A 25872-nucleotide genomic window follows, 5' to 3' on the forward strand; every position below is an offset into this window, starting at 1 on the left:
GAGTCACTTGTTCTAGGACAGTTTTCCCAAATCTGCTTGGTGACATGAACCCCCTGGGGTGTTGTTTAAATATACAGATCACTAGGTACCTCCCCTGGACCTTCCAGTTCGTGAGGTCTGGGTTGGGCCCAGGAATCTAGGTTTCCTTTTAGAACCCAGCAGTCCAGGGGCGCCTGGGTGGCTCAGGCGGGTAAGCGGCCGACTTAGGCTCAGGTCATGATCTCACTGTTTGGGGGTTTGAGCCCTGCGTCGGGCTCTGTGCTGACAGCTGGGAGCCTGGAGCCTGCTTGGATTCTGTGTCTCTCTCTCTCTCTCTCTGTCCCTCCCCTGCCCGCACTCTGTGTCTCTCTCGCGCGTGTCTCTCTCAAAAATAAAGAAACGTTAAAAAATTTTAAAAAGTAAAAAACAAAACCCAACGGTCCGGGTGAGTTTTTCTCATCCGCGCCTGTCATGTGGGTGCTTCAGATGCTTTTCTTCCTCCAAACTCAGAGTCCTGCCCCACCCTCCTCTGTCTAAGCAGCTGCCCTCGGGTCCTGCAGAGGCCCCCGTAGTGCACGTACCCGGAGCCTTCTGCACCCCAGGACTCGTGCAGACTTGCTCCTTCCCGGCAGTATCATGTTGGCCCTCTTCTTCACTGGGATGACACTCCCTTCTCCACTGCTCTTCATCCCCTCTTCCCTTCGGGTGGGGGGGGGCCCTGCTCTCTGACAATGGGACCCCTCCCTCCCTCCTTTTCTCCTCTGCCTCCAAACAGGCTCCTGTCAGACAAAACTTCCTCCAGCTCAGGACCATTTGCAACGGTCACACCTCCGCTTCCTGTCCGGCCCTCAACCTCTTGAGTTTGGCTTCCGCTCACACCGCCTCCCCTCTATGTCGAACAGAAATTTCTTTCAGGGGCATGGGTGGCTCTGTTGGTTGAGCATCTGACTTTGGCTCGGGTCACGAGCTCACTCTCTCTCTCTCTCTCAAAATAAATAAAGAGGGGCGCCTGGGTGGCTCAGTCGGTTAAGCGTCCGACTTGGGCTCAGGTCACGATCTCACTGTCCGTGAGTTCGAGCCCCGCGTCGGGCTCTGTGCTGACTGCTCAGAACCTGGAGCCTGTTTCAGATTCTGTGCCTCCCTCTCTCTCTGACCCTCCCCCGTTCATGCTCTGTTTCTCCCTGTCTCAAAAATAAATAAAACGTTAAAAAAAATTAAAAAGAAAGAAAGAAAGAAAAACTGAAAAAAAAAAGTAATTTCTTTCTTAAAAGTCATCAACCAGCACAAGGTCAGATACAAAGGCTTTTCTTGGGGCTCATGATCTTCGGTGTCTGTAGCCCCAACATTATTCCCGAACCCCCTTGCCGCTAGAAACTTGACTCAGGGAAGTACTTTCTGGCAGTGGATCGGGCTGCCTGGAAAGGTAGTGAGTTCCCAGTCACTGGAGGTTATTAAACAGACTGTGGACTCCCTGGAGGGGATGTTACAGAGGTGATTTGAGCCCTGGAGGGAGGCTGGGCTAGACGACCCTAATCTGTAATCTGGACGCTTTGTCATAGATAGTGACATGGACCCACGTCAGGTCGAAAGTCTGACCCCATCGCTTGGGCCTGGAACCCCTGCCTTCTGGGCAGACCAGTTCCCTGAACACCATCCTACATTCCAGCCTGGTACTTGAGAATCATCTGGCAGAGTTTCAAAATGCAGATTCCTAGGCTCCAGCCCAGACACGGTGATTTCTGAAGGCCAGGGGATGCCTGGCCTCCGCTGGCCACGGGGCTCTGACCAGCTGGGCGTCAAGGTCACACAGGAGGACCAAGGCCAGCACCCGCTTCACTTGTACTCTTGGCAGACTGTCAGCTGAGATCTGCTCCACGCATGGCAGTAACCACCTCCTACAGCCCCTTTCTCTGATGGGTACAAAATCAGAGGCCCAGAGAGGGAAAGGGATTTTTCCAAGGTCACACAGATAGGCTCCACCTTCTGGATTCCCCCCTTCCTCACCGGCATCTCTCTCCCCCCTGCTCTCCTCCCTCTACTCCTGCATTCCCTCCCTGTCCAGTCCCGAGCAAATGTCCTGGGGCGGTGGTAGGGCCAGGAGTGGATGGTCCTCCTGCGTCTCCAAGAAGTGGAAGGAGGCCACTTACCACATTGACGAACACCATGGTGGCTGGCTTCACTTTGGAGGAGATGGGAATGGAGATGAGCCGACCCAGGGTGATGAAGCCCCAGAAGAGGCTGGGGAGGTAACCAGCCACCTTGTGGCCCACAGACAGCGGCTTCTCCACTGCATAGCTGTATACAAAGGCTGAGTACTCCCCCTGTGGAGAGACGGGCCCTGCTGAGCACACCTGCGGCACAGCTGAGCCGTCAGAGAAGGAAGACCAGGTCGGGGCAGGTGTGCTGAGGGCTGAGGGAGGACTGGTCCTGCCCCTAGAAGCTCAAAGGTGGGCCTAGGGCCAACATCACACAACACTCGCGGCCAGAGCAGAGGACAGACCCTGGGGAGTTAGAGCTTACAGATTCCACCGGCCCAGAGGCGCAGGCCTGGGGACACAGGGAGAGGGGTGTCTCCGGGTCTCCACAGGGGGTCTCGAGAGGTCTGGACCGCTCCCCCCTCCCCACCAGAGCAGAGCACAACCACACGTCTCATTTATGAGGATTCCATGGACGGTTTCTTGTTGAAGGAAGGGCACCACAGCTGAAAACAAGGTGGGCACACGTGTCGCGTCTCGTTCTACGGAGGAGGGGGCGGAGAGAAGTGACGCGCCCAAGGTCACACTGAGAGTTGGGAGTCAACCAGTACTGTCACGAGTATTTCCCACTGGGTCACCTGTTTTAGGGCCTTCTCTTCGGAGAGGCCCCAGCATGGCAATCGGTTAATCCATCGGCCATTCAAAAGTATCCCGATCTAATCCTACGAGATTTCTGGAAAAAGGCACTAAACAGTATTAACAGAGGTCACTCGTAGAATAAATAGCTGGGCCCAAATCTTGACTGTAGCTTGTTTACAACATGGCTTGAGAAGCTGAGGTTTGGAACGCGTTCCGGGAAGCAGCGTGCCCTCGCGTTTACACGGCATGACCTCTATCTGGAGGAACAGACCTCTGCCTCTCAAGAAACGTGGGTAGCTTGCACTTGGTAACAAACCAGAGGGGTCCCTACCCACAGAGTTAAGGAGAATAAAAACAGCTGGCTGGGACAGACGACCATAGTACCCAGGGGCTGCGAACGATTCTTCAGACAGTCCCCGCCCCCTAGGACTTTTATTTAGTTTAAATGTATGAGTTGACTGCACAACAGGTGAGCCCTCTAGGACACCTTGAAGCTCCCCTCTTTCTCCTGCCGCCCCTAGCTTGAGCGTCGGGGAGGCGGGCAGGCTCACCGTCATCCCGTCGGTCATGAACAGGACCAGGGCGGCTGTGATGTGGATGGCGAAGAAGGAGTAAGGGGCTCCTTTGAAGTTCTTCCTCTGCCAGCAGCCGAACAGGTCCTCGTGCCCTGGACGAGACGTGAGAACAGGGCTGAGTCTTCTCAGCTTCTGCTCCTTCCCCTCTGCAGGCCCCGGGGTAAGCGGCTGCCAGATGGGCGAGCCTGGCAGGTTGGGGACCAGTTACTGCCGCCCACCTTCCCTAACTTCCAGCCAGCTGTCAGGGACAGCTCCTGTCCACCTCAGTCCTGGTGGAAGCAAGGCTCAGGGAGATCAAGTCACTTGCCCAAGGTCACACAGGCAGCCTGAGGCAGAGTGCAGGCTGGAGCCAGAAGCCTGCCTGCCCCACTCCTGCGGCCAGGCTGGTCCGTGTCTTGCCAAACGGGACCATGGGTGCCCGGGGTTTGCTTCCAACCATCATCGCCTGTGATGTACGTTCACCCTCCGGGGGATGGGGTCACTAGGGAAGCCTCGGTGTGGGGCCGTGAGCGTGAAAGTTCATTAGAGCCCCCACCTGGGTGTGGCTGAAACTTTGGGGGCAGTGAGGAGGCGTCTTCCTTCTCGGGAGGCTGCGTCTCCAGGGCCAGCTCATCTGCGGACAGGAGCAGGGGCCTCCTCTGAGGGCAGCAGGCCAGCAGCCGCTCTTTGGATAGCAGAAACAGCACAGCCATGGGCACCGGGAGCTGGGGGGGCGGGCAGAGGGTCAGAAGAGCCCTGTTCCCATCAGGCTCTCCCCTTCCCGTGCCTCACCTGCACACACCACCACGGGGTCGACCGGCACGGGTCTGCACAGTCCTGAGAGAAGACGGTTCTTTTCTAAGGGTGTCCACCTAAAGGCCATCCCCAGCGAATGCCGCCAGGTGTATTGACTGTCCAACCTTAACCACATCCGTTTTTCTAAAGACAGCTCCTTGTCACATACAAATCTTGGACTCACACCAGGCCTCCCCGCTGGTACAGGAGAGATGTCAGAGATCAAGTTGTTTCTAAGGTCCTTATTCTGAACGGTGCCGAAGCGGGACCCCCCCCCCCCACTCCTTCATGCTGGGAGATCACATGACACCTCACGAAGAAGGTCTGCTTTGGTTCGTTATCCCCATTTTCCAGATGGGGCGACCTGAGGCTCAAAACTGTCACTTAGTCATCACCCGTTACAACGGGAAGAGACCAGATCGGTAAGCGAGAGACCAGAGAGTGTTAGTGCCTGGTCACTGGCTGACGGGGGAGGGAAGGGCAGAGCTGGACTGGAGCCCGGGGCACCCTGATTCTGTCTGGTCAGACCCCACCTCAGGGCTTGTGTGGGTGATGTTATACCCGAGGAGGTAGAGGGCCTGTCCCCAGAGGCTCGCTGTCTAAACAGGAAAACCGGGACACGGGCTCCTTTGCTGGAAAGATGCACGGTCCGGGCAACACCCGCACCCACGAGCCCGGTGTTGTGTGCGTTGCTATTTTATATCAAGCCACTTGGGTTTAGTGAACTCCTCAGGGCGATGAGAAATAGCTCCTGCCCCTGCGGTTGCCTGGAGAAGCCTCCACCGCCTCCCTCCGGTGCCCTGCCTGCGTCTCACCGCCCTCACTGCCAGGAAGCTCCCCATCAAGTCTGCCCTCTGCCCTCCCTGCTGCAACATAAATCGAGTTCCTTTTGCTTAGGACAGAGAGGAAGCCCAGGGAGCTGTGCAAGTTGCCCAGAGCCCGCCGGGCATCTCCGCGCTGACAGAGATGGGAGGCAGCTGGGCTGGTGCTGCTCTGAGGCGGTCTCTCCCTTCCCGGAGGCAGGCTGGTGCCCCGGGCTGGGGGGTGGCATTTTCCCAGGGCTCCCGCCCCCCGAGGGCACCTTGGGAGCCTCCCTCCACACTCAAAGATAACAAGTCACACGCCCCGCAAATCAGGCCTCAGTGGGAGGAGATGACCCCTGCCCTCGGGAGTCCCAGGTCTGACGGGGGGGGGGGGGGGGGGGGGAGAGTTAAACCCTCCCTCCAGTCTGATGGGGGAAACAGGAAACCCACACACAGAGGCCTGCGGTGGCAGAATGCCTGGGTGAAGGCCGAGGGGAAACAGCTGTGAAAGAGCCCGGTCACTCCAGCGGGGCTTTCCAGGGAGGTGGGCGGTGGGAAGGGCTTCACAGAGGATTGGCTGGGGTTGCCTGGTAAGAACACAGCCTGTCTTTATAAGAAGCCCATTCAGAGAAGGCAAAGGCTCCACCTGGAGAGTCCAAGAGTTCTGGGGAGGCTGCCTGTGTGTGTGTGTGTGTGTGTGTGTGTGTGTGTGCATGCTCCCACAAGCATGCACAGCCCCATTCTCTTCTGTGGTGGACTGTTTATCTTCAGAAACAAACCAACAAAAAAGTCCGGACATCCTGCCACAAACAAAGTGCCTCCAGGCCGCACCTCGTGGGGCAAGAGAAAACAGGGCTCGGGCTGACACTGGACCTTCCGGCTTCCTGGTCCTGGCGTCTCAGCTTTGACACGGTATTGATGGCGACGCTTCCCCTTACAGGTGCCCCCCTGGAGGGCACAGGCCCGAAGCTGGGTTGTTTCCAAAGCAGTGACAGGCGTGGGCAGAAAACGGAAAGGGCGAGAGAGGGGCGTGTGTTTTTTCAGAGCCCCCGGTGAAGATTCTGGTACAAGGAAAGGAAAGTTACGAAGAAAGGAAAAACGAGCACTTACTATGGGGCAGCAGGAAGGAGGCTGGTGCTGGCAGTCGGGGTGAGAGCCTGGCCAGCGTCTTGCTAGCCACTCATCGGGCCCTTGTGCCAGGGACGGCATGACGCCCCCTGCTGTGCTGCTCAGGGGGACTGGATGATCTCGAAGACCCCTTTCAGTGCTACGTGCACGGCATCGCAGCTGGGCAGCCACTGCAGAGCGGTGACAAGTGGGCCCAGAGCAAACCGAGGCCCTTCGTCACGACGGGCCATACGTTGCCTCCATCCCGCAGCCGGGCCAATGGCCGCCTGGAATATTCCGCACCCGCAGCCCAGGCCGGGCCGAGCCAGGGGGCCAGGGATGCTCCCGTTGTTCCTCGCGGTACTTCCCAAGCTGGAGAGAGGGTAGGGGCGTCTCCCCACCTGTCCCTCCGGCCCCAGCCTGGGCTACTGGCAGGGAATCTGTCTTGGGTTAAAGACCACCAGAGGCTTCCGGCCAGGGACAGAGTCGGTGCTGACAGGGAGGATGAGAGCCGGGGTGCAGAGGGGCCTCAGTAACTGACCCAGTACAGGCAGGTGGTCTCTCTACTCTGCTCCCACCATGGCAGCCATGGTGTGGTCATTTTGTTCATCCCCTGACCCCCACGGGAGCCCACCTCACAGCAGGACACAGGGGAATCCCACCGGCGATGAGGGAGCCCGGGGAAGAGCCCCATACAGCCTGGGGTGCTCTGTCCCAGAGCCCCTTCATCTGGCCTTGGGGGGAGAGAGCTGGTTTCCCATGGAGCCTCGGATGGCTTGAAAGTTGACCCTGATTCCGTTGTGCTAAACCTGCTCATGGCTTTACCTCCCTGGAGAATCGCAATCATGGATTGTGACAACTGAGGACCTTCAAGATGATCTCCTGCGACCCCATTTGTATTCAGATGCATCCCTGGGGGGGGGGGGTTAGTCTTCCCGCCCCCTTGCCTTCCTGAGGGCACGCTTGAGCCCAGCACACTGCTCGGAATCATGAGAATCTACACTGGGAGCTGCTATGGACTGACACGTGTGACAGTCCACTTGTCCCCACCCGGCCCTGCCCCGGTGGCACTCACATTGATCAGGGCCATGATCCAGAAGGCATACGACACGCGGGTCCCTGCCCGGTCCTGCGGAGGCAGCCCGGAGAGCGAGTGGTTGGACCAACGCCATGCCTCGGTGTGGTGCTGGCCTAGGACCCTGGAGGCGTGGAACAGGTGGCTTCCAGAGGTGGCATTGGCCGTGCCGTTGGCAGGCAAGCAGTTGGCCTCAGACAGGAAGGGGTCGGCAATGAGGGGGCTCAGCAGGGCGCCAAAGCCCACAAAGAAATGGAGAACCTGGAGGGGGGAGGAGAAGTGGTGTGGGGGGGGGAATGGCTCAGGCTTCATACCCTCCCCCCAACTTTGTGTTCCATCTGGGGAGTGCCTGCCTGGCCCCAGAGTGGGGAGCGATGGGGACACAGGAGGGATGAGGACAGAAGCTCCTCTCAGTCACCTTCTTGTCCGGGGATAACTGGGTGACAGTGGCCAATTCCCTCCCTCCCGCTTCCTTCTTTCCCAGATCTTAACTCCAGCTGGGGGCTGTTCCCATGATAACACCTACCAGCTAACACCCCAAAGGGAAGGGAGCTTGATAAAGGGAAGGGCTGGATAGGAAGAGAAATACAGAGACGGGCAAGGAGCTGAGAAAACAGCAAGCCCTCCCGTCACGGCACACTCCGATTCACAAAGAACCTCTTCTCTGGAGCACCTGGGTCCCTGGGACCACCCTGCACGCAGGGAGCATGACCCTACTTTAGAGCTGAGGAGGCCCGCGTCCAGAGATAGTGGCCCAGTGTGGCCCAGCTGGAGGTGGCCACATAAAACCAAGACCCCGGCGCTCTTTTCTCTTTTTGCATTACCACCTGGCCTCCAGTAAAAGACACCTCACCCCAGGGAGGGGGGCTGGGAGAGGTGGACAGGTTCCCGGGAGCTCCCCGTGACCACCCAGCCCCGTGGCTGCGTGCGGGCTCACCTGGAGGAAGATGGCCGAGTCCTTCTGGTAGACCCTCACCAGCTGCATGTTGGCCACGGTGTCGATGCAGCCCATGGCTAGGCCCGCCAGTGCCATGACAGAGGCCAGCACCTTCACATCTCGACAGAAGGGGATGATGACAAACACCAGGGAGATGGCCAGGGATGAGGTGAAGAGGGCCCATAACGACTGGGCCAGGCTACGGTAGCAGAGGGGTGAGGTCAGGGGAGGGGCCTGGGGCCTTCAAATAAAGAGCCCCCTCCTTGTCCCCCGCTCGCTGGGCAGCCTCAGGGGAAGCTTCTGGTAGAGGGGGGAGGGGGCTGCTGAAGAAGCTCTGTCACTTATTAGCTAGGGGTTCACAGGCGAGATGTTTCTTGTGCCCCAGTCTTCTTGGGTAACAACCCCTACCTCATAGAGCGGCCGTAAGAACTCAAGAAACGGTGTGAAGCGGCACGTGATGGCACTTAGCAAAGTGCACCTGCTATGATTTTACTTACAAGCGAGTTTCAACGTCAAATTGTTTGCGGAGAGGGGCGTCTGCCTGGCTCAGCCAGTAGAGCGTCCGACTCTTGATCTCGGGGTTGTGGATTTGAGCCCCACATTGAGATTACTTAAAAATAAACCTTTAGGGGCGCCTGGGTGGTGCAGTCGGTTAAGCGTCCGACTTCAGCCAGGTCACGATCTCGCGGTCCGTGAGTTCGAGCCCCGCGTCGGGCTCTGGGCTGATGGCTCAGAGCCTGGAGCCTGTTTCCGATTCTGTGTCTCCCTCTCTCTCTGCCCCTCCCCTGTTCATGCTCTGTCTCTCTCTGTCCCAAAAATAAATAAACGTTGAAAATAAAAATAAAAATAAAAATAAACCTTTAGGGTGCTTGAGTGGCTCAGTCGGTTGAGCAACCGACTTCAGCTCGGCTCAGGATCTGAGTTTGAGCCCCACATCTGGCTCGCTGCTATCAGCGCGGAGCCTGCTTCGGATCCTCTGTCCGCCCGCACCCCGCCCCGCCCCTGCCCCGCCCCCTCCCCGCCCCACCCCTGCCCCGCTCTCTGCCTCTCAGAAATAAACGTCTAAAGATAAATATTTTAAAAAGCTTATAAATAAATCAATGGCTTACTTAGAAAAGATTACATACAAAGATATTTCTGCTCCTCTCATGGATGTACAGGAGGAGCCTGCTTCGAGCGTCTCATGGGTACGGTGCCGAACGCGTGAAACTGGAGGTGGGACCCGGGGTGGGACCCGATTTCCAAAACATCCCCTCCCACCCCCCAGCGGGGCTGCAATGCGCTCTTCCCACACAGGAATGGCAAGACGGCCAGGCCCTTTGTAGGCGCCAAGCTAAGCCACCTGAACCAAAGCCCACAGCCGAGGTCTTTGGGTAATTTGGTGCCTCCCCACCTTGGACAGAGATCTTGACTCTCCAAGTGTCTGGAAGGGAGGCCCGGTGGCTGTCCTCACTGAGAGGTGTCTGGGAGGTGACCTTCCCCCAGAGGAGCCCACAGCAGGCAGGCTGAGGGCCTGTCCCCCCATGAGTGAGTAAATGGAATGTCTAGGGCTCTCTCAAGATCTTTTTGGTACCCCCTACCTAATAAGCAGACTCTGAGCAAGGAAGGATGCCTTGTATTTTCTGGAACCAGGCTGAAAGGCTAATGTGAGTGAAGGAGGTTGGGCAGCAAGAAGGTTCTGGGGACGCCTGGCCGGCTCAGTTGGCAGAAGATACTACTCTTGATCTCAGGGTTGGGAGTTCAAGCCCCATGTTGGGCATGAAACCTACTTAAAAAAAAAAAAAAAAGGTTCTGGAAGACAGAGGCTATAAAGGAAATTTCTCAGATTATGAACAGCTGTTCTGGCAGCTGGACCTGGAGAGGTGGGCGGGAGGAGGGGTGTGTGGCCAGAAGACATATGTGAGTTTCCAGCACATTAAGGAAAAGAAGGGGGCCCCCAGGAGAGCCCTCGGGCTGCGTCCTTCACCAGAAGTGCTTGCCTCTGACCCCCGGGGCCCTCAGCTTCTCCTTCTGGCCCATCTTTGATTAAATCCTTTATCAGAAGGGCTCTGCTGATAGCATCAGTTATTTTCTCTTTTCTTGTTTCCGGGCTGATCTGCTGGGCAGATAACTGATCACGATCCCTGCCTGATCCCAACCCTGCGTGAGCAGGGAGACGGGACTCCCTTCACCTCGGCCACTAGGAGGAGGACAGGGAGGGCTGTGTTGTGGGGAGGCCTGTTGAGGTCTTTCCCCGGTTCCCTCCACCATCCTGTTCCCTCTGGCATCCTCTCCCACCCTGCTCTGCAGGTCCCCGGTGCTGACAGCCTGGACTGCTCACTGAGGTTCATGCATTTCCGCCTCCTGCAACCTGGCCTCCGAATCTCCCTTTCCTCCCCGGTGCCCAGCACAGAGGCGATGCCCACTTCTCCACAGGTGATGAACACAGCAAGCTTCTCATTATAGCTCTCTCTCTCTCTCTCTCTCTCTCTCTCTCTCTCTTTCCCTTCCCTTTCCTCCACAAGGATCTCAGGGTTGGGAGTTCAAGCCCCATGTTGGGCATGGAACCAGCCTCACCCTGGCTGGCCTCCCTTCAGGGATGGCAAGAGGGTCCCCTGTCTCCCCTTCAGATATTCTCCCCATTGAGCTGGCACACGGGATGGCTTGCCCTTTCCACCACCTCACTCACCACTTTACAGTAACGCATGGAGGTCCCACGTCAAGGGCGCACACTCTCTTAAAGAATTAACACATTATCATTATTGCCCTGAGAAACCTAGACGAACGTGGTTAATGATCAGCCCTGTAGCAAAGTCCCAGGATCGGGAAACTGAGAGGGAAGGAAGGCTGCGAGACAAGAAAATGACAACTAACGTGCTTACGGTGCCCGAGACATTTGGTGCACACGACAGTGCCGGCGGGTAGGCTTCGCAGTTGTGCCTCTTTGACCCCCCAGTAAACTGAGGCAGAGAAAGACTGCAAAAGCCGCTGACAGTCTGGACTCAAACCCAGATCATCTTGATAACCCCTATGCCATGCTGCTTTTCCATGGAGGAGAGAGAGAGAGAGAGAGAGAGAGAGACAGCGGCAGAGACGAGACAGAGCTTGCGCGTGTGTGTAAAAGGGCTGGTGCTGGGCCACAGACTCAGCAGGGCTGGGGAGAGGGGCGGCCAGAAGGGAGCAGGGGCCAGAGTCAGCAGAGCCTCGTTTGGCAGGCTTAGAGGCAATGGGGGAACAGCTGTTCACCGGAACATGAGCCCCCAGGGGTCCCTCTGCTGGTGTCATGGCAGCTCCAAACCCTTTGTGTTATAACCGCTGGCCCCACTGCAGGCCTCCCAAGGCATCCGCTGCAGCCGTTAGTGCAGAGGCCCCCATGCCTGGCACCTTGCTCGGCCCTGAGATGGTGCGCCCTCCGGGGCTGCTGGATGTTGCTGGTCAAATGAGAAACGTGCTTGAGGAAGCTCGTCTTGTGACCCCACACAGGACGGCCTGGAGACTTGGGAGGCTGACGTGGGAGTTGTACGGGGTGACAGACAGAGTCAGAGACAGAGACCGAGAGAGGCAAGAGACGAAGACTCAGGTAGGGCCCAGATGCCAGTGGAGCAGCAGGAGGCTGGGGAGATGGGAGGGGGACGTGGAGGGCTGGGGTCATGGTGGGCTGCCCGTCTAGGCCTCTCCTCTCCCCTATTGTACCCTCTCACCTCGTCATTTCTGAGAAGGACACTTGATGCCCATGGCCGGGGTGGGGGGGAGGGATTTTTGTTCCCAGGCCCAGCGACAGGCAGGAAAGGATAAGGAGAAAACAGAAAGGAGAGGCTGGAGGAAAACTGGCCGGGGGAGGCCCCTTCCTGCATCTGCTACCAGCCCCTGAGCCATGATCTGAACCTGCCGCCTACCAGCCGGGGCTGCAGAGGGCTAAGCCCATACCGGGCCTGCGGTTCCCGGGCACTGGGAAATGGAGACGTGTCCCCAGTAAGCGGGAGCAGCCGTAGCACAAGAAAGCCTGTGTTTCAATCCCGGGCTGCCTGCCCTCCCCAGTCTCTCCAGCAGGGCTGTGCCTGGGCATTCCAAAACGCAGCCTGAACAAATTTCTTTAGATCGGAATATTGCTGCCAAGAGAAAAGAAGTCCCAGATACACCCCAGAGCCAGACTGAAATATACTAATTGGCTTGGTCACTTAATGGTTTAGTCAAAGGCCCCTTCTAGGAATGTGGGTAATTTCCAAATTATGGAATAATAATGTCAAAACAGCTTTGGCAGCACAGATGTCGTGGGATTTGTAGTCAGACTGGTCCTCGTGTAGACCAATGTCAAATCTCTATGTTGTACACTTGGAACGATATAATATGTACGTCAACTATACTTCAATAGAAGATTTTTAGAAGAGGGGGCACGTGGGTGGCTCAGTCAGTCAAGCATCCGACTCCGGATCAGGTCGTGATCTCACGGCTCTTGAGTTCGAGCCCCGCATCGGACTCCGTGCTGACAGCTCAGAGCCTGGAGCCTGCCTCGGATTCTGTGTCCCCACCTCTCTCTCTGCCCCTCCCCTGCTTGTACTCTGTCTCTCTCCCCTTCAAAACTAAACATTTTTAAAAGATTTTTAAAAAAGAAAAAGAAAATTGAAAAAAAGACTGGTCCTAGACCTACCTCTGTCACTTCCCAGCAGGCGGCTCCGGACGAGGCACTGACACATCGCTCCTTAGAGCCTCGGTTTTCTCCATGATAAAATGGGGCCAGTAAGCTCTGTCTCCTGAGGCTGCCGTGCGGAGTCAGTGTGATGCTACAGTCCTTGGCTCACTCGCTGGGATTTGGCCCTGGCCACTGGTGCCAGTCCCCCTCCTCGGTGCTCACCCCCCTCCCTGCCAGCAGCCAGGCCCAGGGAAGTCCGCTCAGCAGAGATGGGTGCCAGCTCCTGGATTCTCTGTTCCCACTTCAGTGCCCTCTGGGGTGACCCTGGGAGGCTGGTGCGGGAACTGCTGGAGTGGCAGCAAGGACCTAAGAATCCTACCCCTCACTGTATAGATCAGGAGCCAGGCCCAGACAGGGGAAGAGAGTCAGGATCCAGTTTTTGGACTCCCATTCCTGGCTAAAGCCAGCATCGTGTTATTGATCTTCCTTCCCCTGATCTCGAACTCAGAGGTTAATTCAGGCCAGTTAAAGCGGGGGGGGGGGGGTGGGCAATCCCCCAAGGCCTGGGGAGATGTAGGAACAGCTTAGACCGTCGAGGGAACCCTTCCTCAGGAAGCCTGAGAAATGTCCAAGTTACTCATTGACGGCTCCAAGTGGCAGGTGAAACGGGGGAGAGAGAGCAGGTCCTCCCCCAGCCTGGCGGTGGCTCTGCGGGAGGTGCCCGCCCCACCAGTTTGCTGTGTGACCTTGAACACGCTGCTGACCCTGTCAGCCCAGGTGCTCTGCTTTACCCAGAGGGCACACGTGATCACCTTGACCTGGCGTTGCCAGGAGTGGCAGCTCTGGCCCTCCTGGTTCTGTGATAAGGGGCGGGGGGGGCTGCCTGGCTCCAAACCAGAGGAAAGGCGTAAACAGTAAGATGCCAGCCAGCCCGTCCTGCCCTCCACGTCCCAGGGGTGGGTAAAAATGCTGCTGACGACCGCTCCATGCCACCTCCATGGGAGTGACTCCAGCATGGGCACTGACATTCTCACACTCTTGCCTCAGGGCGTCCCCCTGTCCACCCTGATAATCTTCCTGGAGGGACCAGGGAAGAGGAGAAGTGCCCAGAACCCAGGAAGCAACAGCGGCAGCCTGAGCCTCTCTCCAGCCCAAAAGGAGCCGGCAGCCTCCAAGAGAGGAGTCGGGGTCTGGGACAAGAAACCAGGAGTCAAGGCCACACCCTGGGAGCTAGGGCAGGCTGGAGAACAGTTTGAGCCGGCCAAGAGGGAAGGGGCAACTTTTGCCTTCTCGTGGCTCCCCTCTAACTGGCCGCTCCCATACTGACACCCCAGCTTGGTCAGGGCCCTGTGTTAAGGCTGGGGACACCCAGAGGGAGGAACAAGAAAGACTGCCTTTGGGGAGATCCCAGACCAAGGCAGGGCTCAGGCCCTATTAGACTCAGGTGGGGGGGTACATCCTGTGTGTGACGACCTGCCTGGTGCGCTGGGTGCTGGCCTTGCAAGGATGGTCTAGCGGCTCTGTCTGCCTGGAACCCCTCCCCTGCAGCTCTTTGCATGCATGGCTCTCTCCTGTCATTGACATGTCAGCTCCACTGTCCCCTCCTCAGAGGAGCTTTCCCTGACCACCTGGTGAAAGTACCCCCTCCCCCAACACTATTTACTCTCCATCCTCCTCCTGCTTTGTTTCCTTCATTTCACTACAATGGTCCTCCAGAGCACAAGCTCCTTGAGAGCAGGGACCTTGTCTATCGTATTCTCCCCTAAACCGGGGTTTGGCTCGAAAGATGCTTGTTGGACAAGTGAATGAAGGGGTGGGATGAGTTTTGAGATTTTGTTTTCATTTAAAAAATTGAGATGGGGCAGTGGAGCGTGCGACTCTCGATCTCGGGGTTGTGGGTTCGGGCCCCACGTTGGGTATAGAGATTACTTAAAAAAATAAAAATCTTAAAAAAAAATTAGATATAATTTACATACCATAAAACTCATCTGTTCAAAGTGTATAATTCAGTGGTTTTTAGTATGTTCAGAGCTGTGAACCCGTCACCAGAACCTAAATTTAGGGCATCCTCCCCTCACCCCTAGACCCAGAGAGAAACCCTATACCCATCGGCAGCCCCTCCCCATTCCTCTCCACATTCTAGAAACCTACCGCTCTGCTTTTTGTATCTATAGGTTTTCCCATTCCGGACTCTCATGCAAATGGAACCAGGTCTTTTGGACCATGCAAATGGTCCACGGTTTGGACCATGGTTTTGGAACCATGCAAATGGAAGCCTGTGGTCTTTTGTAGCTGGCTCCTTGCACTTAGCATGACGTTTTCGAAGTTCCTCCATGTTGTAGCATCTATCAGGACCTCATTCCTTTTTCCGGCTGAATACTACTCCACCGTACGGGTGAACCACATTTCATTTGTCCATCCATCCGTCGATGAACATTTGGTTTGCTTCCACTTTTTGGCTATTATGAATAATGCTGCTTGGGGCGCCTGCGTGGCTCAGTCAAGTAAGCCTCTGCCTTCAGCTCAAGTCATGATCTCGCGATTCGTGGGTTCAAGCCCCGCGACGGGCTCTGTGCTGACAGCTCAGAGCCTGGAGCCTGCTTCAGATTCTGAGTCTCCTTCTCTCTCTGCCCCTTCCCAGCTCGCACTCTATTTCTCTCAAAAATAAATAAAATCTTTTTAAAAACTGGATAATGCTGCTATAAACATTCCTGTACAAGGTTTTGTGTTGACAGGTCTTAATATACCTAAGAGTGGCATTGCTGGGTCTTATGGTAATTCCCACACTGAGATGAGTTTTTAAAGCAAGAACGGTGTCTGGGGCCAGACCCCAAGTAGGCTTTCAGCCCAGGTTTTCTGCGTGCTGAAAGGGAGACACACTGCTGGAGGGAGAGGCAGAGGCTTTTTTAGACGGGAGACCGACCAGGGGCCCAGCTCAGGGGAAGACACTGGCTTTTGTACTGTGTTCCAGAAACTTCAGGGGGCCAGCATCTTGGGGAAGCAGGGCTGATGGTGGCCTGGGAAACCTTGCAGGAAAGACTAGGTTTCATGCAACGGGCAGGAGGGAGTCAGAGCTGGGTCTTGGGCAGGGCAGGACTTGCAGGTATTTGGGGAAAATGATAGGTAGAGAAGGAGGCAGTGAATAGGGTAGAGGGGAAGAGCCCAAGCCTTCAATTAAGAGGGTGCATGCAGGGCAGAGGCCAAGGTGAGGCCGGGAGAAGGCTGGGGAAGGTCTGAAAGCCATTTATCTACCCTGATGCCTTTGAGATAAAGGGGTCTCCCAAACTGCCCAGGGTGGTTAGACAGGTCCCCAAGAAACCAAGAAAACAAAAACCCTAACCTTTTATCTAAATACCCCTTTCTCTTTCCTGTCTGACAAAGCACATACCTATACACCCTGCCAACCAGGTGGCTTTGCAGTTTTCTCTTCTCTGAATGGTTCCCTGCTCTCGATACGCAAGATATTTCTAAGGAAGGTCTAGTCCAGATTCTTCTGACTCTAATTGTACCCGTCTCCCTTTGGCCTGCACATGGCAGCTTCCCTCAAGATCTGTCTGTGCTAGAAGCTGGGGGTGGGGCCGGGGGCGGGAGGGGGGTGGGCAGTAACTGATCCTGAGCAGAGAGCTCCTGTGCTGTCCTGTCCGGTCCCGCTCTAACGCCCGCGGCTGTCCACAGGCAGACCCTCCAATGCATGCCCCCACGGAGGCATCCAGAAACCCTCTTCAGCCCTGGTCCTCAGTCTGGGCCCAGCAGCAGGCAGGACTCGGGCTGTCCCGAGCCGCTCACCTCTCCCGTGTGTCTGTACCGGCTGGCTCTTGCCATTTGTTAAACCAACCCCCATCCCCCTCACAAGTACCAGCCTGGCCACACTGCACTCGCGGCTAATCACTTAAGCTGAAAAGCACTTGGTGTGGGGGTGGGGGGGTATTAGCATTTGAATTTGTGGTCAGGCCCCAAGCAATCAAGCTTTAGTGGCCGCTTTTAGGGCTACTGGCGGTTCTGTCTGTTTTGAGAAATGGGGGACTGTGTTGAGTCGTCCAGACCTAGCTAGGTTGTCACTTTCCTTTATACACAGGCCACCCCTGTGACAAATCCTGCATTCCTCCCGAAGTCCACTTCGCTCCTAGCCAAAGGAAAGGGTTCTTTATGACATTTTGTTTGGGGGCTGGGAGGACTGAGGTCCAGGACTTAAATGTGAGCTTGAACTGATAGGACTCAGGCCCTCCACCTGACCCCTCAGATCCCCCCTTCCCAGAGGCGTCAGCTCAGGAATACTCAGCCCCATGCCTTTGCCTGGTGAGGACAGGGTATAACTTGTACCCTACGCAGTTCGAGAGGACTACTCAGAAAGCAAGAGCCATTTCCCGGGTATCTGGTTCCAGAGACAAATGCCCGGGTTCAAAACCTGACTCAATAGCTGTATGATGCGACCTGGGGCAAGTTTCTTTTTTTTAAATTTTTTAAAATGTTTATTTATTTATTTTGAGAGAGAGAGGAGGAGAGGAGGGGCAGAGAGAGAGGGAGACAGAATCCTAAGCAGGCTCCGCACAGTCAGCACGGAGCCCGATGCGGGGCTCAAGTCCATGAACCGGAGAGATCATGACCTGAGCTGAAATCCGGAGTGGGATGCTCAACCGACTGAGCCACCCAGGGGCCCTCAGGGCAAGTTTCTTAACCTCTCTGTGCCTCAGCTTCCTTAGGCACAACATAGAAACAACAGTACTACTCTGTAGGGTTGTTGTGAAGTTTAAATGAGTTGCTACGAACAGTGAGGAGCTAAGAACAGTGCCTGGCATTGAGAAAGAGCTCTCCGAAGTTAGTTTTATTATTAGCATTATTTTTCTTCTCTGTGAGCCGGTTTCCTGCCCCACGACCCTTTCCACTGCCTGCTCAGAGCTCCTTGTTGAGTAAGGAGCCCCGAGGGAGGTGCACAGCAAGCAAGGAAGAGATGGCCCCTTTGGGTGTGTGTCTGTTTCTGTTGTTGCTTTCACCGAACCTGGCCCGCCAACCTGCCCTTTCAAATGACTCCCATTCCCCTTCCCGTTCTTTGCACTACGCATGTTCCTAAAAAGTGCCAGGTAAGGGAGCTTTTGTGAGGCAAAACACGCTTTTAAAGGAAGGAGAGAAAACAGAAAAACATCCTGATGGATTTCTAATTAAACCTCTAGGCAGAATCAAGAAGCATCCGGAGCTTTCTCTTAAGATTTGCGGAATCCCCCATGCATCCAACCTTGCACAAAGCCCAAAGAAAAACCAGTGTCCACGAGACTTGCCTCTCAAGAGAATTCTTCCGTTTACAAAAGAATTTGATAATGGGGATAATCACTCCCTAATTGGGAATGTTTTGTCAGTTGGGCGTCCTAAAGTGGGATCTGTCTGCATGACGCCTGTGTTCTCTCCATCAGCTCAGGGATACCTCTAGGAGTGAGCCCAGGGTGAGAGCACCTGGCTGGGCATGCCCCCCACCCCCGTTTCTCTGGGATAGCCCAACCGGGGTTTTGTTCCTGGGCCTTCCGCTTGCTTGAGTCCATGCAGCCCAGAAAACCACCCAGACAGGAACCAGAACCAGAGAAATCTCCAGCAGCCTCCAGTTTGCAAGCCATCTATCCCCTGCTTTTGGGTCTGTTTTCCCAGCTGCTCTAGGCGAGCAATCCTGCTGCCTTTCCGGAGGGCTCCGCGGGGGCGGCCCTGTCCAACGTAAGCCCGGGGGAGAAGGAGGCTTTGCGATGGTATCCAAAGGGGGCATCTTTCGCGGCCATGGCAGGCCGAGTCCCGAGCAGAGGCCAAGGAAGAGTAACATGGCGTGGGAGAAGTGGAGGGGGACCCTGGCCCCAGAGTTGGAGGGTCAACTTACCCAAGCTGTGCGTGGGACAGCCCACCCCTCCCCTACGTGGCCCTAGTGATTTGGTGCTGAGCGTCTCCCAGGCAGAAGGGCTTGGCCTCCGGGGGCCGATGCAGGAACCCTGACTCCCTCTGAAGCAGGGACACACAGGACCCAGCAGCCCCGCAGCCCCGGGGGGAGGGGGGGGGGGAAGGCACAGCGTGTGTCAGCTGAACCGGAGCTGATGGTCTGAGTGGAGCCCGCCCCAGGGCGCTCTGTCAAGCCGCAGCCAGCCCTGGCACCTGGCACGGCCCCTGAGGTGACACTCCCACTCTCCTTCCACCTCACTTCCAATTCCGCCCCCGGCAGCAGGGGCTACTGACAAACCTGAGACCCGCGGTGCGGGAGGGAGACGCCGTCCCACCGCCCCCGGTTCCATCACCCCTCGGCCCGTGGCGCGTGGGTGGGGGAGCGGTTGAGGGCCGGGTTTAACCCCCTGGCGGGGGTGAGCGAAGGCAAATAAATAATCCAGAAGTCACCTTCAGTCTCTGGAGAGACTTTTCCGGGGAGAGCCGGGGTGGGGGAGGGAGGCAGTCCAGCTAAGGCGGGGCGCGGCTGGCGGCGCTGGGAGAGGTGGTCGCCGCCCGCCAGAAGGCGAGGGCGCCCCGCGGCCCCAGCCCCGCGGGGGCAGGGACGCGGGCGGCGGGAAGGGAAGGGATGCAAGGGAAGGAGAGGAAGGAAGGGAAAGGAAGGGAAGGGAAGGGTCGGCGCGGCCGTGCGGAGGAGCGGCGGGGGCTGGGGGCTGCGGGGCTCCCGCGCGGGCCCGGCACTCACGTCCTCTTGAAGACGCCCCCGAGGGCGCTGCCCAGCAGGAGGCAGAGCTGCTGCGAGAAGAAGACCCAGGAGATCTGGGGCAGCGAGCTGTGCGTCTGGCAGCGCAGGTCCAGCAGCGTGGGCCCCAGGAAGGCGATGCACAGGCCGAAGCTGAAGAAGACGCTCCAGTAGGTGAGCGTGGGCTGCAGGTTGCGGCGGAGCAGCCCCGACACGCGGCCGTCGCAGCCCATGGCCCCGGCTGGCGGGCTCGGCGGCTGCTGGCTCCGCGCGCCGGTGCCCGAGTGCCGCGCCGCCCGCGGGAGGGCCGGCCGGGCAGGGGAGGCCGGCGGCCGGGAGGGAGGGGCGGGGAGGGGCGGCCCGGCGAGGGGCCCCGCCCTCGGGCCCGGGGAGCAGCGGGGGCGCCTCTGCGGCCGCCTGGCACCGCGTCGGGGCCCGCGCCCTCCTCGCGCGCGGCCGGGCGCCGGCCTCCCCCTGCTTCCCGAACGCACGCTCACCCTCCCCGGCTGCAGGAGACCGACCGCCTGCAGCGCTTCGCCCCCACCCCCTCTCCAGCTGTCCGTCCCACCCGCGTCCGTGCACAGCCCCGCGGGGGCGGAGGGGCCCGCGCGCCCATTGCAGAGCTGGGCAAACTGAGCCCGAGAGACGTCCCGGACGCTCGGAGAGGCTGGAGAGCTGGACCTTCCAGCGCTTCGCCTAGGCTTGGGGAGCTACAATCCCCACCCTCACCCCCCAACCTGGCCTGGGCTTTGCGGTGGAGGAACCCCCCCCCCCCCCCAGCACAGCGCCCCCCTACACCTAGGTGCTTCACAGATGCACTTCAAGGGTCTGACAGCGCCCCCATCGGCCCCCAGAATAGAAGATAAAATCTCCTACATACATTTTTTTTTTCCCCCTTTGGGAGAGTGTTCATGGCTTTCATTGGACCCTCGAGAGGATAAGCATTTTAGACAGAAAACCTTGGAACTATCCGATCTGCACCCGAAGCTCCGCCTGAGAGCTGGTCTTCCCCGGCCGCATCCCTGCGCGCTGGACAGGTGCAGGAAGGAGGAAGATGAAGGTGTTCTCTCCAAACTCCACTTCTCGCCTTCTTCCTAGTGAGGGGCGGGGGTGGGCAGCGATCTGGAGGAGTCCCAAGAGGAGCTGGGAAGTAATCCTCCAGAGGTAAAAAGGGTCCTGGGGGAGAATTCCTTTTTTGCTGGAAAAAAAACGGATGGGGGAGTGGGGTGAGAGGTGTCACTCTCCAGACCAGTAGTCCTTGGAGGAGCCTGCGGCTGGGCTGACACAGGCTGTCCCTCCCCCCAGGTGGCTATAGAACTGGCGAGTCCTGTGTGGTCCTGCTTCTGAGGGAGCCAGGGTTCCTGCATTGGCCCCCGGAGGCGGAGCAGTAAGGTCCAGAGTGTCACTTCTGCTGGTGGTGGCAGGAACCACGACATCATGCCCACTTGGCCCTCCAGGGGGACCAGAGCTGAAAGGGCTGAGGAGGTTGGGGGGCAGGGAGGGAGTGCTCTCCTGACAACCTGGCACGAGGAGGGGGCAATCCACTTTTCTTGCAGGGCTGGTTTCATCTCACAGAGGCACCATCCCTCCTCTCCTCTGAGCACATGGGAGCAGAGCCCCAGGGCCTCTCTGGCTCAGTGGGTTGGTAGGTAGTAAGAGTTATTTATTCAGTAGTGATAATGGAGGGTCTACACAGTATTTGTGGTTCAGTAAAAAGTTCTCCTCTAGGAAAAAAAAGAAATGAATCATAACCACAAGCATTTGGTTGGGTCCTCTCTGCCATTTTCACAGAATTCCAGAACCACAGAAGCTCCGAGTTGGAAAGAACAATCTCCAAATTGAGTCCCCTATCCTCTCCCCATAGTTGCTGATAAATGCTCGTCAGTCCTGTTCTTGGCTGATACCTCTTACTGTTGAGGACCTTACCTATCATCTCCTGTGGGTCTGCTTCCAACGTGGGTCAGCTCCAGTTAGGAAGGGTTTCATGCCCAACTGGAATGCCCCTCCCGGTGACTCCCCACCGCCACCCACAGGACAAGTCTAATTGCTCCGCGCATGTTAGCCCTTCACACACACTACCTGGCCCCAGCACTTGGCTTCTCCAGCCCAAACACCTAAAATTCTTTCATAATTTCTATAGATGGTACTCCCCAGATCTATCACCCTACTGGGGCAGCTCCTCCAGCCACAGTAGCCGTGACCCTGGTACGGTGCACCGTGAGGCAGCCCATAGTGTCTGGGGTGCTAGAGGCATTCTATAGCTTGATCCGGGTGGTAGTTACACAGCTATAAACATATGTAAATATTCATTCTTGTACAAACATACGCATGCTTATGATTTGTGTCTTTTACTGTAAGTTACAGTTGGACAAAATAGTGGAAAGTAAAAATAAGTAAACAAAAGCAAAGTGAGGCACTTTACTGTGAATACCCAACCCCCTTAGAGTCAAGCCTTCCTTCCTTCCTTTATTTCGCCCTTTCTTTCTTTTTTTTAAATTTTTTTAAAGTTTATTATTTATTTTGAGGGAGAGAGAGAGAGAGCACACAGGGGAGAAGCAGATAGAGAGGAAGAGAGGGAATCCCAAGCAGGCTCTGTGCCAACTTGGGGCTCAGCATCATCCCACAAAATGCACTGTGAGATCATGACCTGAGCTGAAACCAAGAATCTGACACTTCACCGGCTGAGCCACCCGGGCGTCCCTCTCTTTCTTTCTTTCTTTCGGGCAGAGCCCTGGAACTGGGACTAGCAGGCAGGGAAACAGGTGAAGCCACGGGGCTCTGTAATGGGGATGCTTCGAGAGCCTGGGGCAGTATCCCATTTTGCCCGGGGAGGGCTTCATTACTGAACTAAATGTGGAAGGATGGGTGTGTGAAAAGATTTTTCTTCTTCTCTCTTCTTTTTCTTCTCTGTCTCCTGTTTTCCAGTATCATCACGCTGTCCACCTCCTTCAGGAACCTTTTCTGGACAAATTCTATCCAACCCCTAAATTCTAGCCAGCCCCTGATTGACTTCTTGCTCCTACAATCTTCACAGCTGTATCCATGGATTGCTAGGTTCCTCTTCCTGTCACCCAGCCTCCCTTGCAGCCAGTGAAACGGTGAGTTCTTAAGGGCCTGGGACATATTTACCTATATTTTTGACTCTCCCCACCTCCACCCAGGTGCCTCACTGAATGCCTTTCAGATAGCGAGTCCTGGATAAACAGCTGGGGAGCTGAGTTATTTGCACGTTGCCTTTAACAATTATTTTTGGCTTTTCATTTGCATATCTTATCTCCCAGCGATAACAAGTTCCCCAAGGGCAGAGGCTGTCCTATATTTCCCGTGTTGAGTATTCAAGTATCTAACCCTAGCTGGGCACCCTGTGGTCACTCTTAAATTTTACAGAAAAACCTTGGATGGTCCCTTAGCCACTGTCTGATTTCCCTCCTTGTAAATTGGAAGGGAATTATCCCTGTCCCTCACTAGCTCTGGAAAGCAGTTTGAGACGCTAAAAACGGAAAAACTGACTGCATTGGCAGAAAAGATCTGTAGGAGTGAAGGGTCCTCAGGCTCTTGCTGACTGAAATCTATTTCTTTGCCTCAAGGGTCGCCTCCTCTGGAAAGCTTTCCCTGACCTTCCTAGGGCCCCAAACTACATCATTGCTGATCACCTGTCTACCGCCTCTCCTCCAAGGCAAGGGCCATGGGGTTTGTTCGTCACTGAGTTGCCAGGACTGGCTGTGTGGTGAGAGATGTTTGCCCTACAGTGACTCCCACTTAGTCCTTGAAGTTGATAAACAATAAATCAATTGTATATTTTGGACCATCAACAGTGATCTACATCCGGGAAACATTCAGGGAGAAAGCAAACAAGATGATATAACAGAGAGTGAAATAAAAGCCACGTACTCTCACTACCAACCTTTCACGTACGTGGGAGCTGCCCAAATTCCTTAGTGCACAGAATCGCGATTGTATTTTGTCTTTGTTACTGTTTCTGTTAGGATTGAAAATCTTTGGGGCGCCTGGGTGCCTCGGTTGGTTAAGCGTGCGACTCTTGATCTCGGCTCAGGCCATGATCTCATGTTTGTGGGATCAAGCCCCGAACTGGACTCTGCTCTGGCAGTGTGCAGCCAGCCTGCTTGGGATTCTCCGTCTCTCTCCTTCCCTCTCTCTGCTCCACTCACGTGCTCTCTCTCTCTCTCTCTCAAAATAAATAAGTAAACATTTTTTAAAAAGAATTGAAAACCTTGAATATTAAAACATGTGCAAAGAGAAAAGTTTTGATTATCACAGCCTAGAGGAGGTCACTTAGACTTGGGCCTGATTTCATGTTGGGCAGAATCTGCTAAGTGACCGTGGGCCTGCTCTCGGTCCCCAGGACCCCCTGGTCTCTGCTTCCCAGACCCTGAGGAGGCAAGGCGGGTGCAGTAGAGTGAAGTCTCTACTTCAAGGTCATTAAGCACATCTGCAGTTCCTTTGGCCATTCTAGGGAATGAGGCCGCCCCTCCCCCACGTCCGGATTTTATCCTCACAGCCCTGGCGTCATTGCTTTGCCGGTCACAGTGTGGAGAGCGGATTGGCAAGCTCTGTCTGGGGTTGGCATGGGGTGGGTGGCAGACAACTTGGTGCCAAGGACTGTACCCAGATGCCCCAGCCCCCCTACCCCACATAAATGCTGACAGCAGAGATGGGTATGTGTACAAAAAGCCTCCTTTGCCAAATACCTGGGTGAACCGAGTTCTCAGCCTGCGTGGAGAAGTGGGGGGGTGCTGACTGCAGGTTCTAAGAAGGATAGAAGAGGTGGGAGCCGGTAAGATGGCCCAGAAGCATCTTAAGAGTTAGACCGGTGGCCGCATGCATCCTGGAGAGAATATAGCATAGCAGTTAGCTGCTGCTGAATGCATGTTAGTGCTTAAAAGGGCTCGTTAAAGCCAGTCTCGCTTTGAGGGTTGGAAGGACCTCTGAAATTATCCTTCCACTCAGAAATGGAATTCTATTCATGGCATTGCTCAGCCTAAGCTTTAGCACGTCCAGGCTTGGGGTCGAGTGTGAGATGTGTGTGAAAACTGAGCCTTGGTTTCCTCCTCTCTAAAATGGGGAGAACAGGGGCGCCCGGCTGGCTTGGCCGGTAGAGCATGGGACTCTTGACCTCAGAGCTGTGTGTTCAAGCCCCGTGTTGGGTGTAGAGATTACTTAAAAAAATAAGTAAATAAAGCAGGAAGAATCATGTCTCCCTTACTGTGAGAAAATGTAGACTGAGTGCAACACAGGAGGTGTAGATATTAAGAATCTGGTATACCAGATTCTCAATAAGTTCTCCTCCTCCTCCTTCCTCACTGCGACAGCACAAACTGCTCTATGGTTTTTTACACGAATACAGTGGCTAGCAAAATATGACCAGCAGCATCAGTATGTCCTGGGAAGCTGCTAGACGCGAAGATTCTCTAGGGGCACCTGGCTGACCCAGTTGGCAGAGCATGTGACTCTTGATCTCGGGGTTGTAAGTTTGAGCTCCCCGTTGGGGTGCGAGATTACTTAAGAGCAAAATCTTAAAGAAACGGAAAGGCAGATTCTCACTCCTGCTCCAGACTGGATCAGAAAGTCTGGGGGTGCGGCTCAGTCATCTGTTTTAATAACTGCCCCCCCCCAGGGTATTCAGATGTGGCTACAGTCTGAGAATTAGTGCTCTCGAGTCACAGAGGAAGAGTCTAATTCCCATTCTACGGCGAGCCATTCACTATTGAAGACATCCTTCACGTTCTTCCTAAGTTTCACTGTCCCCAGCAACATCCTCTCAACTTCCTTCAGCCATCGGTCGTTGGCCATGTATTCCAGACCCCTCGCCAGGCTTCTCTCCCATCATGCCATGCTCTGATTGTTAGTGACCCTCATAAAAATGGGGGCTCGTTGCACTACACTCAGGGCTCCCGCGTGGTCTCAGCTGCACACAGCGCGACGGGTTTGCCGCCTCCTCCTCTCTAGAAGCTTTGACAGCAATATATTGAGTGCCCACTCTGTGCCAAGCAAGTGACATATAATAACTTGTTGTTTACTCTTTTTAAAGTAGGCTCTAGGTCCAAAGTGGGGCTCAAACTCATGGCTCTGAGATCAGAGTGCCGTGCTCTACCCGCTGAGCCAGCCAGGCACCCCTTGTTTACTTTTTTTTTTTTTTATTGAGGTTAAACTTACGTACATTAAAATGCACAAGTCTTTTTTTTTTAAGTTTATTTATTTTGAGGGAGGAGAGGGGCCGAGAGAGAGAGAGGGAGAGAGAGAGAGAATCCCAAGCAGTCTCCGTGCTGTCAGCTCAGATGTGAGATCGTGTGATCAGACATGAGATCAACTGTGAGATCGTGACCAGAGCCAAAATCAAGAGTCGGAGGCTTAACTGACTGAGTCACCCAGGCACCCTTAAAGTGCACAAGCTTTAAGTGAACAGAGTGAATTTTTATATGTGTACATACTTTGGTGACCACTACCCAGATCGAGATATAGAATATTTCCAGCACTCACCCCAGAAACAATAGTGTGCTCGCTCAATA

The 25872-nt window shown here is 55.7% G+C and overlaps 1 protein-coding gene and 2 long non-coding RNA genes across 8 annotated transcripts in view; 2 read left to right on the forward strand and 1 right to left on the reverse strand.

The window, feature by feature from the left end:
* The window catches only part of MFSD4A (major facilitator superfamily domain containing 4A), a 31611-nt gene extending 11627 nt beyond the window's left edge, over positions 1-19984 (reverse strand). For 2 of the 6 annotated variants that reach the window (XM_045456247.1, XM_045456246.1), the window contains exons 1-6: positions 19349-19909; positions 8085-8283; positions 7148-7408; positions 3924-4092; positions 3365-3480; positions 2127-2300 (exon numbers count right to left, since the gene is read on the reverse strand). In XM_045456247.1, the coding sequence (XP_045312203.1) occupies positions 2127-2300; positions 3365-3480; positions 3924-4092; positions 7148-7408; positions 8085-8283; positions 19349-19578 (1149 nt within the window). In that variant the 5' untranslated portion in view covers positions 19579-19909. Of the gene's footprint in view, positions 1-2126; positions 2301-3364; positions 3481-3923; positions 4093-7147; positions 7409-8084; positions 8284-12711; positions 12731-19348 lie in introns of those variants that run through there. The other 4 variants (XM_045456248.1, XM_045456251.1, XM_045456250.1 and 1 more) reach the window with 4 other exon arrangements.
* Positions 14622-15145, forward strand: LOC123586808. Its single transcript, XR_006706963.1, has 2 exons — positions 14622-14904; positions 14969-15145. It is a non-coding gene; the product is annotated as an uncharacterized LOC123586808 (long non-coding RNA).
* LOC123586807 lies at positions 19421-21753 on the forward strand. The gene is made up of 4 exons (XR_006706962.1): positions 19421-19519; positions 20250-20405; positions 20651-20990; positions 21137-21753. It is a non-coding gene; the product is annotated as an uncharacterized LOC123586807 (long non-coding RNA).
* The last annotated feature ends 4119 nt before the right edge of the window (positions 21754-25872 follow it).

The sequence above is a fragment of the Leopardus geoffroyi genome, chromosome C3, assembly GCF_018350155.1.
Source record: "Leopardus geoffroyi isolate Oge1 chromosome C3, O.geoffroyi_Oge1_pat1.0, whole genome shotgun sequence".
Lineage (NCBI taxonomy): Eukaryota > Metazoa > Chordata > Mammalia > Carnivora > Felidae > Leopardus > Leopardus geoffroyi.